The sequence below is a fragment of the Phlebotomus papatasi genome, chromosome 1 (assembly GCF_024763615.1).
Source record: "Phlebotomus papatasi isolate M1 chromosome 1, Ppap_2.1, whole genome shotgun sequence".
Classification (NCBI taxonomy): domain Eukaryota; kingdom Metazoa; phylum Arthropoda; class Insecta; order Diptera; family Psychodidae; genus Phlebotomus; species Phlebotomus papatasi.
The window spans coordinates 44,424,478-44,439,230 of NC_077222.1; the positions used below are offsets into that span (position 1 = coordinate 44,424,478).

Here is a 14,753-nt window from a genome sequence, read left to right on the forward strand (position 1 = left end):
CAGAAAACATGATGTTAGACAAATTGCAGTAAGATAGGCTCCGAGTTTGACCAGATACTGTGGTTGAGGTGTCAAGAATTGAAGTGAGCAAACTAGGAGGGAAGGAACGATCATAAAAGTGATCACCATGATCCTCCACTTCATCTACTTTTAATTCACTTGAAATATGTGCCAGAGTGTAATTTCCACATAAAATGTTCTTTCTCTCTTGCAATAATTTTCAACACGTTTCCTTAATTAAACCACTCATGGTCATGAAGCGAGCACAAGAGTGTATTTCAATGTCTAAGAAATCCCCCTTCCTATGTTCAAGGGAGAGATCGACAGCGGATGGGAAACCAGTTAATTTTAATCTACAAACTCAAATCTCTAATATGTGGATTTTTGCTCCTTCTAATTTGGATTCTTTTTCATTCCTTGTTCTTCTTTTTTATTCTCTAGGGCGATAAAATCTCACACCAAGTTAGAAATAATATTTAATACACTTTGAGTGATTTTGTCGTGTGCTCACTGGCGTCATGCCTTAATCGTTTTAGATGATCGCACGATTGGCTTTCTTGGCAGTCTTTTACATCGAACACACTTGTATTTCTCATTACCAAATCAATGGGAGACGCGCGAGAAAAGATCCAAATTAATTATGGTTATGTCTTCTGCATCCTCTCTATTTTTTAATCGAATTCTTTCCTCTGGCTATCACTTTGGAATGTCATCGTCATCTCATCCCAAGAATCCATGGAATTCAAACTAAACAATTTCAATTTTTTCTCACCATATTCTAAAGAATGAAGAAAATTTCACGATTGCAATGTGAAATTTTTATCATCACTTGTGGAAGGGCTCAATAAAAAAAATCAAGTAAAATGCTACTGTTGAATAACACAAACGTTCATATCTAATACGCATCTGGACCTTTAGGGATGCATAGATGATCGTACAAATATAAAAACCAGCCTGAATACCTGAATAAATGAATATTAATGTATTTATTGTTATACATAGGAAAATTCAAGTTTAAATAGAGCATTATAAAAATTTGGCCGATATTGGTAAATTTTTATGAACCTCTAAAAGTGACATGAAATAATTTATAAGTGTCCTACAAAAATAGCGATATTCTCTGGACTGAAAATTCAATTACTAATGTTTATGAACCAGGGCGAGTATCGTTTAAATAGTAAAGATGTACTAATCTATGAATTAAATTAACCGAAGTGAATGTAAAAGTAAAGAATATTAGGTGAGATTCTTAATAATCTCACCTAATAATCCTAACAAAATTTCATGTCCTCCGATCGAGCTCAAATTTGGCCAAAATGTGTTTCATCACTTCCTGATCACGAATATATGGGGGGCTAAGTTACGTTCCCAGCCGCTGTTTAGAGCTTATAAGCTCCTAAACTAAAAGAGTTATCAACTTGCGGTTTTCGGCAAAGGTTTTATGTGGAGCTCAGAGGCAAAATGACACATATCCTATGCTTTAGCCATAGGATATGTGTCACTTTGCCTCTGAGCTCCACATAATCGTATGAAAATTGCAACTTGGTACATTGACCCCCCACCCCACCCCCCTTCCGCCATTTTGAATACCCCCCTTTTTTGTTTTCTCAATAGCTCCGCCCCTATGGCATCGATCGGCCTCAAATGGGCCTTACAGCTTTCGATCAATACCAAACTTAAGCTCCCCGACCCCCTGACCCGAGCTATAAGAGTTCAAAAAATCTTAAAATGAGAATAACTCTAGTTCTAATTGTCAGAATTTAAAAATTGAGAGCGTTTTGGAAAGCTCTCATAAAATGGCACTTCCCCTTCTAACATCGCAAGTTCATAAAACCACCGCTAGGGGCGCTATTTTTAATAGGAAGATTTTTCAATTTCCTAAGTTAAATAATTCAAAAATTCCTCTGTGCATCGGGCTGAAATTTTAGTATGTTGTAGCCGCTGATTATACCTATCAAACAAAAAATACTTAAGTCGATCGGTAACCCCTGACCCGAGCTATAGGGGGTCAAAGTTTGAATATTGACCGGCCTCTATCTCCGGTTCTAATTAACATTTTCAGCTAAATTTTGGGTTTTTGGTTTCGTCTCGATGAGCACTTTTAGATGGAAGTTCAAAAAGTCACCACAGGTGGCACTGCGATAGCATCAAAATTCATTAAAATTCAAACTCATTTTTCTCAAAAATTCCTTTGTGAAAGTTAATCAAATTTTAGAGTGTTGTAGTCTAGTCTAGGACATTTCCAAAATGGGGCGTGGTTATAATAGAACCGGAGATATGAGGGGTCAAATTTCACGAAATTCAATAAATCATATCTCCGGTTCTCTTTGACCGATTTTAATGAGTAATGTCTTAATCGAAAGATCTCACCAAATTCTACAGCTCTCTGGAACATTTGAACTTCATGGGACCAACATCAGGGGCGCCACAGTCGAAGAACCAATTTCAATATCACATAACCTGAATTATCTCGACTGTCGCTGAACCGATTTTGATGATTACTCCGACATAATTGTAGAGCACATTTGTTTCTACATTTCGTCATTACATCATTTTCCGCTCAGACAACGCTATCTGTCCGATTTTGTCGTTTAAATGTGAAAAAATTGATTTTTCCCATAATAAGGTTTTGAAACCACTCAGATGCCATTTTGACTGCTTCTACTCGACCAAGACACTTAAAATAGGGTTTTTAATTGGAAAGTTTCACAAAATACAACAATTCTTTGATATAGTTGAAGTTCATCAAATGAACACTTGGGGCGTTCTGGTCGGAAAAACGAGTTCAAGAAACAAATAACCTCGAATATCTCGTTATCTTAGTAATCAATGAGATCTATTTTATGGAAAAATTATAGATAACATTCTGGTCTATATTTCACACATATATTAGATGAGATCATATATTCTGTCAGTAGAAGAGGTAAAAAGTTTGGAGTGGTATATCTCAGCTCCTGATGAACATAATTGGATGGGTGAACTATTGTTGGAAAGCTTGGTTCATTAGCTTTCAGAATCTGGTGTATGTAATTAGCTATGGATAAACCATGGTCATCCAGAACCATTTATGTCGAAGAAGACACTTTTTGCAGCGTCATTTTTGACCATCTACTGCTGGGACCAGGAGTGACCCACAATTCTCGCACTTGGACTGTTCGTTAGAGGAACTCAAAGGGTATAATTTGTGGAAGAAACTTTTTTTTGGACGTCTTACTTTTTTTTATTCATCGACTTTTGCAAGAATTTTAACATTTTATACGCATAGAAAAAAATGACAGAAATCCTTCTATCTCATTTTCTGGACAAACTAATGAAGATATCGACTTGGAATGTTCTAAGTACTCCCCCATAAGTTGATCCAAGGAATTCAAATATCATATCAATTTCATCCCCACGTCTATCCTTCCCCTCCAGAAACCACTCTTTTAGGATTTTTGTAATTTTTTCCTTGCGTATAAAATGTTACAATTCTTGCAAAAGTCGATGAATAAATAAAAGTAAGATGTCCAAAAAAAAGTTTCTTCCATAAATTATACCTTTTGAGTTCCTCTAACAAATAGTCCTTGTGCGATAATCGTGGGCCACTCCTGGTCCCAGCAGTGGATGGTCAAAAAAGACGCTGCAAAAAGTGTCTTCTTCGACATAAATGATTCTGGATGACCATGATTTACCCATAGCCAATTACATATACCAGATTCTGAAAGCTAATGAACCAAGCTTTCCAACAATAGTTCACTCATCCAATTATGTTCATCAGGAGCTGAGATATACCACTCCAAACTTTTTACCTCTTCTACTGACAGAATATATGATCTCATCTAATATATCACTTTTATGTCAGTTAAATAGAAAATTTGTAAAATTTCACGAATTTAATTCAAGATAACTGAATGGCGTCCCCCAACTTCAGCTCTAAATCGAATTTGCATGCATTCCGAGTTAGTTCACGTTAAAAATCTCACCCACATAAGCCGGTTAGGATTATCTGTCCCTTTCATTTTCTCGTTAAATTTAAATACAAATAAAACTATTCCTGATAAATTTAAACCTCAATTTCCCGACAAAAATAATAAAAGATCCCTTTTAAATTGGTATGAAAATGTCACATTAAATTAAAATTTCAGGTTCAAGTTGATACAAACCCTTTTCGGACGTTGAGGGTCGACCGTTGGGATGATATAAGTCAGATGTTGGAATTTCGGTCTAAATTCGGAATAAAAACATAAAGAAGAACAAGAAAGTTTTTAGACCGAAATTCCAACATCTGACTTATACCCTTTTCGGACCTCACAAATAAAGAAAACAAAAGTCTTATTCTATTTAACAAGAAGAGAATAAAGCGGTCTTTAGACTAGAGGTTTAGCCCAGTTCCCGAAGGTCTTAAAATCTTAAATAGCGAAAAATGTTAATGCTTTCTAAGAACCTTATAGATCATTTATCTTTAATAATCCAATCCTAAATTGAACTCCAAAAAATCGTTATTGATAAGAAATTATATGATATTATGATATGAAGGCATGTATAATACGACTAAAGCCTCATTCACATGATGAAAAAGTGCATAAGAAAAAATACATAAACCAAAATAGAGCAATCTGATTGGCTGAAGCTTATGCACTTTTGCATAGAAATTTTTCATAAAGATGATTTTATTTCTCAATTTAATTCCCAACTATTCCCAATTTCAAATAAAATGCGCGCGCGACAAAAATCAGCTGTCAAATTTTCGCAGTTAAGAAACAGTAATCGTAAATTCTTACTTGTTACAAGTGGTGAGACGTGAGAGATCCTCCCCAAGGTTCTGCGGCTCAGGTGCAACTTCTCTCCGGATGCGATGCTGACATGACACAAGCTTCCTTCAAAATCAATTCCGGACACTTCAATTCTTGAGTTCTCGTGGAAAAACATCACTTCTACTGTTGGAGTGGTTCTTCCATGTTTTGCTGATGGTCCTGTCCTGATTCCTCCGTGTTGCTGGGTTATCTTTCGGGATAACATTGTCAAACCTGAGTCTTTCTGTACAATGCATACACATTCCACCAAGATATCACACACGAGGGCAATATTTGGAATCTTTGGAATACTCTCTGCCCAAATATTCTGTATTTTTCTTTCCTCCGTGAATTTTTACTCGCGAAAACAAACAAATTTGCTTCACACGCGCACCGCACAATTGATTTGACAGTTGATTTTTGTCGCGCGTATTTGATTTGAAATTGAAAACAGTTGAGAATTACAAAGTAAAATTTCTCATGCAACTTTTCATCATGTGAATCCAGCTTAATAATAAATAAATAATAAATATAAATATCATGTAATAATAAAAAATAAATATCATGCTATAAATAGCATATCTAGGGTGGGTTCTAGATCTCTTGATAACTTGGTTGACATTTTGCCTCATATGCCCGATTGACGGAGAGTCTACTGTAGTGCGCTTTCCCCTATTTCTCAGACGTATTGTCTTCTCTTATGGTCTTTATCTCTTATGGACATACTAGAGAAATATATGTTCATATTTAACTATTTATAGGTGATTTAGGTTATGATTGTAGGAGACCGGGGAGGATTGGGACACTTTTTCATGTTTTGACTTTAAAGCAGTATTCCTAAAAATCACGATAATATATTACAATTTTATGCGGTCTATAGGATACTTATGGGTATTGACTATATAAAATGTATGTATTACAACTTGGATAACAACTGAATTTTCTTGGAGAAGATAAAACATTTAACTTGACACTTTGTCCCAAACCTCCCCGATTTGGGGCAGTGTGGGACACAAAAGGGGATGTTTGGGACGCATTTTTTCTCGAATAATTTGCATTATTGGAGCATATTAATTTATTTTAAATGATTAAAAATATTTCTAACATAAATAGATATATTTAATCTTTTATTTCATACTTAAAAATCAATATCAATCTTATTTGTACAGTAGAGTCATTTTTTGTCAATCAGTTATTTAAAGTATTTTCTTCTTATTTACCATCCTAGCTTTCTTTACTTTTTTATTCTTAATATTAGAATTATCATCATTCAAATTCCTCAGGCGAGTAGATTCTCTAGGACACTCTTAGTTTTGAACTCATTGACGGATTCCTGTTTGATTTTACGACAACAGCGTGGTAGTTGTTTTTCCTTATTTCTCTGAATAAGCTCTCACCTTGCTTTTTGTAGAAAACTTGTAAGATTTGTAGAGGATATTGCTCGAGAAATTTTCCAGAAAATAATTTTTAACGGGATTGGGCAAAGGCGAATATCCTCAGGAGAAGAATTTATTAGCTCCCAAGACATTGATGGTTTAATTGTCTCTGTAGTTGGAGACAACTGCTCAACTGGTAAACTTTGCACAAGAGGGAGATTTTCAGTAGAAACTGGGCATTGCTCTTCATTTTGACAATAAACAATTGCATACCACCTACAATTTTGTCAAAAATCAACGTCCCATTCATCCCCTTTCAGGTGTCTCAAACATCCCCGCGGGTAGTTTTGCTATTTAAAACCTTTAAGTAAAAAACAAGAGCGTATAATCTCTGAAGCTTTTATAAAAATATGTTCCCAGATTATACTGCTAGCTAATGAGATAAAAAAAGTTTTGATTATATGTCGCTGATATAAAATACAAAGGGGGAAACTGAGAAATCAAAAAATATAATTTTTATCAATTTTTAAGAAAGTGTTCATAGAATTAAAACAATAAAACTGAGGATATCCATTCTTTTAGTCAAGATACATCTTAATATTGCCTACGATTGAGTAGTGGTCAAATCCCGTTTATTTAAAAAAAATAATGAAAAAATCGCCTTGTCCCACACTACCCCTGTCCCAAACCTCCCCGGTCTCCCCTAAATAAATTTTGATCTGATCTCAATTGAAAAAATTAGGAATTGTAAATAATTTTAACTTAAATCTTTATTAAAAAACACACATGCTCGATAGCAATTACAAAGTGCTGGCTTGAATATGTGAAGAGGTCGAGCACTCTACGAATTCTCTTTCCTCATTGCTTTTGTATTGGATTATTATTTTAGATGAAATATAGTGCAATAGTACACTATTAACATAAGATGCCTTCCAGAAACTTAGAAAACATCATTACAAGAAATTCAAACTATAATTAATTTTTACATAAAATCTCCCCATGCAACACTTTGATTGGAACGTTTTATAAGATTGTCATCTAGTTTATTCATTTGTCTACACGGAGTGTATTAAGAAGACTTACAGAAATTGTGTATGCTGAAAATATGGTTTAGTTTAATGCATAAAAATGGTAGTATTTAATTTATCAGAGAGATTACTTTAAAGTCAAAACAAAACTTATTTTATTATTTTTTTTTTAATTTTCTTTATTCATTTCTATATCTTGTAAACTCGGTAACAACTCGGCTTCTCTTGAACTTGATTTTTTTCACTGGTGTTCGAGATTTGTCGATATTAAATCACATCTTTTAGTTCACTCTTAATCTTGGTATCCTTGAAAAATTTACGAAGAATACTATCAGAAACTTCACGTTTTATTTTATAGGAAAAGTTTTTCTAGCCTGATTTAATTTATTAAGAAAAGAACATAGATATAAAATATATTAGAAATAGAAAAGGCCAAACTTGAATTCTAAATGTGTTTTTCCTTATCACTCATTTATTTCCCATTTCTTTTAGAGCCTTCAATGGCAATTTATTGAACTACAGATTTGTCACAATTTTGAGAGTGAAAAACCAGCAGAAAATTAAATAACTTACCCTGCTCTGTGCATTTTATTTCTGTACCTTTAACTTTCGTCCTTTATCCTCGAAATTTGAAAGGCCACAAATTTAAGAATTGATATAAAATATGATAACTATTTCACGAAATGTTTTCCAAGGTTATTAATAGTTCAGAAAACAAATTCGTGAGGACAAAGAAATAGTCAGCGGATTTCTTGACAGAGCGAAAAACAAAAATTGCTGATGGACGGTATGTAATAAATAGTAATCTAAATTGATCTATAGCTCTCTGAAAGCATCACCAAAGACTCATACCTTCAATTGCCATCAACGTAAATATTGTATAATTCAATATAGAATGGCATTTAATTGCATTTCAACCTTCAGAGGAGGCATCAAATGAAACGGTAGAGACAGTGACTCATTAATTCTATTTTATTAAAAAAAAGGATCATCTGTCGTTATTTTTCTTAAATTAGTCTATTATTGTTGGATCATAAAATTTCAAATGACAAATGAAAGAATTCTGAATTTATATATATATATATATATATATATATATATATATATATATATATAATATATATATATACGTAAATTTAAGATCTTCCGAATGATCTGTCTATAAAAGATATAATAAGGACTAGAGCTTCTTGAGGGATTAATAATGCAAATAGAATATTTAACGTGAACAGGTTTTCTCATATTTCTGATATTTTGTAAAATAAATACACATTGGTACTTCGTGCATAAATTTACTGTAGAATAAATAAATCACAAAGTAACAAAATGGTATAGGATTACAGGGATTGTACAATATGAAAGCTGCTATATAATATAAATAACTTCATCATCATCAAAAAGTAAGATAATCAATTAACTGACAGGCGATGCAAGATATTCCATATGTGGATTAACAAATAAAACTGGTGAGTTTTGAGTTGTTCCTACGCATGGAATTTTTAACATCCGAATCTTCCCTCAAGGGTAGTTGAAAGCCTTAACCATATATGCACGTTACATTGCTATTTGAAAACGCTTCTAAAGGCAATGATAAATGAATTATATGGCCATTTGGTGTTCATACGTATGCATTGATTTGTTTTGCCAACAGACACTCTTGCAGTACTTTCTATTTAAACTTGCAAGAAGAAAGATGATTCGCAGTGGAAAAAGAACATTTGCACTAAAGAAACACTCAATGTACAAATAAGAAATAGCAAGGCAAAGTTTTTCACAGCATTGAGATAACTTTTGTATGTACCGTGATGCATGTAAAATTGGTATTTGATCAGTAGTGGCATATTCTGCAATTTGAATGGGATACATTAAATATCCCAAAGCATACAATTATTTTTTCAGCTCACCACTAAACAGATGACCAAAAGAAACTTGCATAATTTTGAAGTTGTTGTGTCCACAAATTTCATTAAATACCCTCCTTGTAATCTAACCCCAATCTCTCACGTGAAATACCCACGTTTTGTATGCACAAACTGCAAGAGGAAAGATAAATTTACTCAACACTGCTCCGAGAAACATCATCAATTACAAGTTAAATAGGTAGTCATTGTCTGCCAATTGGTTAGAAACATGCAGAAGTATAAAAGGGATTTTCATTTATAAATCCAAATAATTGCGCATTTTCCCAGAAAAATTATGTAAACATTTCCGAAATATTTTGGACATTACACTACATTAATATAGTAATTAATCATCTAGGAAAAATAAAGATTCAAACAAATTTATATGATAATATAAAAACTGACAGTTTGAAATCAGTTAATTGAAAATCTATGAGATTTGGTCAACGAGAAAATATAAGTAAAAGTGGCAAAAAGCAATTTTAAAATTGATTACGTTGGTCTCATTTTCATAATACACGCACAGAGACACACACACGTATGTATATATATATATATATAATATATATCCCGCTTCTTTCTCTACAATCTAAATCTTTATATCCCGTTTGATTTTAAAACATCCAATCCAGCTAAACTTCCAAAGCTTCTTTCCCCAAGATACATTTGCTCCCAACCACAGGCATTTGGGATTCGGTCTTTCGCCTGTAATTCTCTCATATAAAGATTCCATCTCACAAGTTGGTCAGATATTTTTTTTTCTGGAAAAAATGCACGACGTTAGCAGCTCCTGGTTTCGAAACCAAAGACAATTGGAATGAAAATCAATGATAAAGATATTATATGAGGGTATTTGAGTCTTTTATTGGCACACACTCAGTATTTCACACAGGATGGTGCACAAATGCCAGAGAGTCATTGTATGAAAAGAAATCATAAGACACAGTGTTTGAAAAGGAAAATTGCCCACGTTTTTGCGTGTTTTGCCTCAATCTGTTGCGATTAGTCAGAGTTTTACACACTTTTCCGCGCAAGATTCCACGAGACAAAGTCTCAAGCATGAGAAGAAGAGACATGCTCACGAGGATGTCGACTGATTTGCGTGGCAAGAATCTGCGGATCTCTGGGGATAAAGAGAGAAAAGTTATTAATTTCAACATTCAGAAGCCATGCATTTTATGACGTATGTCTTTTTGCTATAAACATTATTGAAACAAAAAGAAAAGATACATTCAATAAATTAGCAGTGTCGAAAGAATAAGTAAAAAAAAGGCATTGAATAAATGAGCAGTAAAAAGTTAAAATTGATCAGTAATAAAAAAATTTGAAACTGTTATATTATCGTCCAAATTTTGGCAAAGGGAAAATAAATGGCTTTTCACTCTATATGGAAATATTTTAAATGTTAAATATATAAATTAAGACCATTTTTGTAAAGATTTAAGTTTTTTACCAACCAAAATGAGATATTTTACTGCTCATTTTTAATTTTTTACTGCCCATTTTGAATTTTTTACTGATCGTTTGTTTTTTGCCAAAAAAAAAGAATTCATAAATGGTTATAGGTAAATATATATTTATAAAATTAATTTATTAGGAACGATAAATTCTTTCATAATAACACCCTATTATTTGGTTTTCAATAGACTTTAGATTTTTGGAAGGCAAATTTAATATAAAATATAAGTAATTTACATATGTGAGATTCACTTGTGTTTCAAAAAACTGTTTATAAAAGCTGGTGATTTATGAACCCTTGTACTATTTAATGCGTTTAGTGGGACTCTTTTTTCTTGTCAATTTCAGGAAAATTCTTTTAAATTATATGGCTCAGATTCTGTTTTGAAAAATTCTAATATTTCTCTGCTTTTGTCTTTATACAGCATTATTTTTCTATAGTGTGTTACAAATTTGCGAAGAAATAGAGCAGGAGGGTTGGAAACATATTTGCTAAAGTGTGTAACGGATTTATTCCCTGAATAATATTTTAGATTTTTAGACAATATTTATTGATTTATAATCTGGCCTTGATAAGTTAATTGTATTGCAGAATATACAAAATTTACATTTTTTGTATCAATTTCTTTTATATCTTTCAATCATTTCTAAAAAAAAAAAACGTGTCCTTCCCTAAAGGTTCTATCAGAACCAATCAATAACTCAAATGGTGTTATGTGAAAGCATACCAAAATTAACATTAATTTATGCTAAATACATTCGTATTGGAGTATTCAGCTGTGCCTCAAAAATTGGGTTAAAAAAAACCAAGTCCACTAATCCCAGAGAAAAATTCATTTCATCTTGTCCAATAGATTCCCGTTCAAACGGTCCACCTTTTCTCGTTTTTCATCATCATCGTCATCCAATCTTAAGAACAGAAAATGCAAATTATTTTCTGTTTAATCTCTGTCAAGATATATTTGCAATTTGGTCTGTAGGATTTTTTTGTCTATCCATCAGATTTAGCCCATCACTAAATTTTGTGATTTTTTTTACTATTTGTCACATTTGGTGACATCTTACGCAGTTTGTTTTAATTCACGATGGGCTGTGTGAGCTGTGTTAATATACATGAACATAGATTATATACCTTAGCTTGTGATTGATTGATACTGAGAAACTTCAATTTTCTCTTCGGCACTAAATTGATTTATTTCTGATTACGCTCTGATTTTTGCATTAGTTCCCATCGCACTCGAATGATCTCATTGTAGTATTTTTTTTTACATAAAAGCCATGAAAATAATTCATTTGGTGAAAAGTGAAACAATCAGGGACAGTACATTTTGTGTAGCTTTTTCATGAAAAACTGTAAATCATATGTAATGGTTCCTAAAAAAAACTTATAAATATTTTTAATTAAAGTATATAAATTCATATATGTTTCTAATTACATATATAAGATATTATGTATGCAATTTATCAATAAAAACCTCTTAACTCTTAACCAGTATTTTAAAAACGGTTGTTTTCAAAATTCTTTCCAAGCGCGAAAAAAGCGCCGTCTTATAGGCAAAAATCGATTAGCTATATTCATAAATCCGTTCCACTGGAATATTTTTTATGTATTTATTTTGACAGTTTCATAAGAAATCGAGGAAAATTAGCGTTTCCTTTGGAAAATCTTATACACAGAAATTAAAAAAGGTAATTAAATTAACCCACTAAACAATCTTATATCTCTAAGCCTACTGTATTTTTGTCATTTTCATTCTTTCGCATTAAAATCTCTAAAATATATACCATGAGACCATCCAGTATATAAATTACATAGATGAAGTGGGTAAAAAATTACATATAACTTAAGCAAATATTGCGTTTGCACGGCAATTAGAGTATTGTGGATTTGATAAATAAATCCCCCTGTCTAGTCTATAGAGTACATCTTTGGGAGATGTTGAAAAAAATCTGCTGCTGCTTTGTCATTCTTGGCTCCTTTGCATTTCTTATTCGGTAAAAGGGCAGTGTCTTCTGAGTAGCCGGCCACTTTTCTTTAAACCATCTTTATTTATATTTCAGGTATCATTTCATAGGAAGAAAGTGTCGCTGCAGGAGGAATTTAAATGGAAGAGTTGTTATTGTTACAGGTGCAACTTCAGGAATTGGTTATGCGCTGGCTGAAGAATTGGCCAAAAGAGGTTCAAATAATTTGAAATAAATATTCAAAGAGATTTCCTTCACCATTTTGATATAAAATATCTTTTAATAGGTGCAAATCTAATTTTGGGCTGCCGAGACATTGAAAAAGCGGACCGTGTTAAAAAAAAGATCTGTCTAAAAACTGGAAACATTAACATCAGAATATCTGAACTTGACCTTGCATCATTAGCTTCAGTTTCAAAGTTTTCTCAAGACATCCTGGATAGTGTAGAATCTGTCTATGCCATCGTGAACAATGCAGGAATTTTTTACATTCCTTCTGGAAACACTATAGACGGATTCGAGGAGACATTTCAAGTAAACTATTTGAGTATTTTCCTTCTAACATTACTACTTTTGCCGGCTCTTCGCAAACATCGTGACCCAGCTAGGGTAGTCTGCATTGGTTCAGAGTGTCACTTGCAAACCTGGTTATTTCCACAGCCTGAATATCACAAAGCCTTTGAGGATTCTGTAGAAGATCGCTTCCGAGCCTATTCCTACAGTAAATTTTGTTTAACATTGTTCAGCTGGAGACTCTCTAATCTCATTGAGAATTCTAATATCTCAGTCCATTGTGTGGATCCAGGAAATACAGAGACATCCATATATCGAACATTCCCGCCTCTTACGGAAAAAATATCTAAGTGGATTCAGAAACCAATTAGAATATTTGTCGTAAAGACTCCACTAGAAGGAGCACAGAGTATCCTTCACGCAATTCTCTCCGAAGACAAACCGCCATTCTATTTAAGAAATCTCCGAGAGGAAGTTAAGATTCATAGTCGACTTAGTGATCCAATCCTAGGTATAACTTTATGGCGAATGAGCAGGAAAATGTGCGGAAATCATCTCCATTCAATAAGTTAGTGCCCAAAATTTGGAATGATCCCAACAAAGGTATCCAAAAAATACTCATTGACTTTCAATTCTCCTCCATTATCAAAGCCTCTGAGATTTCTAGATGCCTTATTAATGTGAGCGCTATAGAGGATTTGGATGGGCGTGAAAGTGAAATTCTAGGGAGAGGAGAACGCCAAGAGATATGGATTGAATTAGGTACAGCAAAAACTCCGATTGATTGCTACATTGAAATTTTGCTCCGAGAGATGCTAACTGGAGAAAAGAGTCGTTGCTTTATCGCCACAAAATCTGGTCAAAAAGTTTCATTTACGCTTAAACTTCTCAGAATTGATTTTCGAGGATACCTTTTTGAGTTGGGGGCGCAAGAAATTGTCAATCTTGCGCAAAAATATCGAGAAATTGGAGTGGAAATGTTCAAAAAATATCCGGTATTCGCTCAAGATTACTTCAATCGTGCAGCTAAATGCGTTCTTTCCTTGGGACCCCTTCAACCCGAAAACCAAGAACCAACAATGGATGGTTTGTCTTCCATGGAGCTTGAGAGACTTCTTGAGGGGATTTATAGTAATATTTCAGCATGTCTACTGAAGCAGAATCGCTTGGAGGAAGTACTCTACCTTATGGAATTCACCAAAAGAAATCACGATGTTCCCGATAAGGCAATTTATAGAAAAGCATTAGCTCATCATGGTCTAAAACAATTTGAAGAAGCGAAAAATGAACTACAGCGACTTAACTATCAAAACAATAAAGAACTTCTAGCTCTATGGAATAAAAATCAGGCTGAATGGAGGGTTGAGGAGGACAAATATGCTAAAATGGTTCAAAAAATGTTTACTCATTAAATACAAAATCAATGCAATCAAAAATTAGTCATTAAATTAAATGCTAATAATATGGAGTTAATAAAATTAGAATCAGATAAAAAAGCTTTCTGAAATTTTAATTATCAAAATAAATATTTTTTGTCTCTGCAACGGGATTAATTAAAATCAAAGATAATATTGAAAGGGAAAAAGTAACAATTTAGGGAGAAGTGGGGTATCTTTAAAATTGGGCTTTCTTTTTTAGAAGGAATTGAACCATTATTATCATGTAATTTAGCCTCACAATTGGTTTGTGGGGCTAAATTATATCACAGTAAGATCGAGTTCCATTTAAAAATAGGAAGAA

The 14,753-nt window shown here is 33.1% G+C and overlaps 1 protein-coding gene across 1 annotated transcript; it reads left to right on the forward strand.

Annotated features, from left to right (window-relative positions):
- The first annotated feature begins 12,132 nt into the window (after positions 1–12,132).
- LOC129798407 (retinol dehydrogenase 11-like) lies at positions 12,133–14,509 on the forward strand. The gene is made up of 4 exons (XM_055841546.1): positions 12,133–12,224; positions 12,449–12,530; positions 12,597–12,715; positions 12,787–14,509. The coding sequence occupies exons 2-4, from the start codon at positions 12,472–12,474 to the stop codon at positions 13,584–13,586; spliced, it is 978 nt and encodes a 325-aa protein (XP_055697521.1). The 5' UTR covers positions 12,133–12,224; positions 12,449–12,471; the 3' UTR covers positions 13,587–14,509.
- The last annotated feature ends 244 nt before the right edge of the window (positions 14,510–14,753 follow it).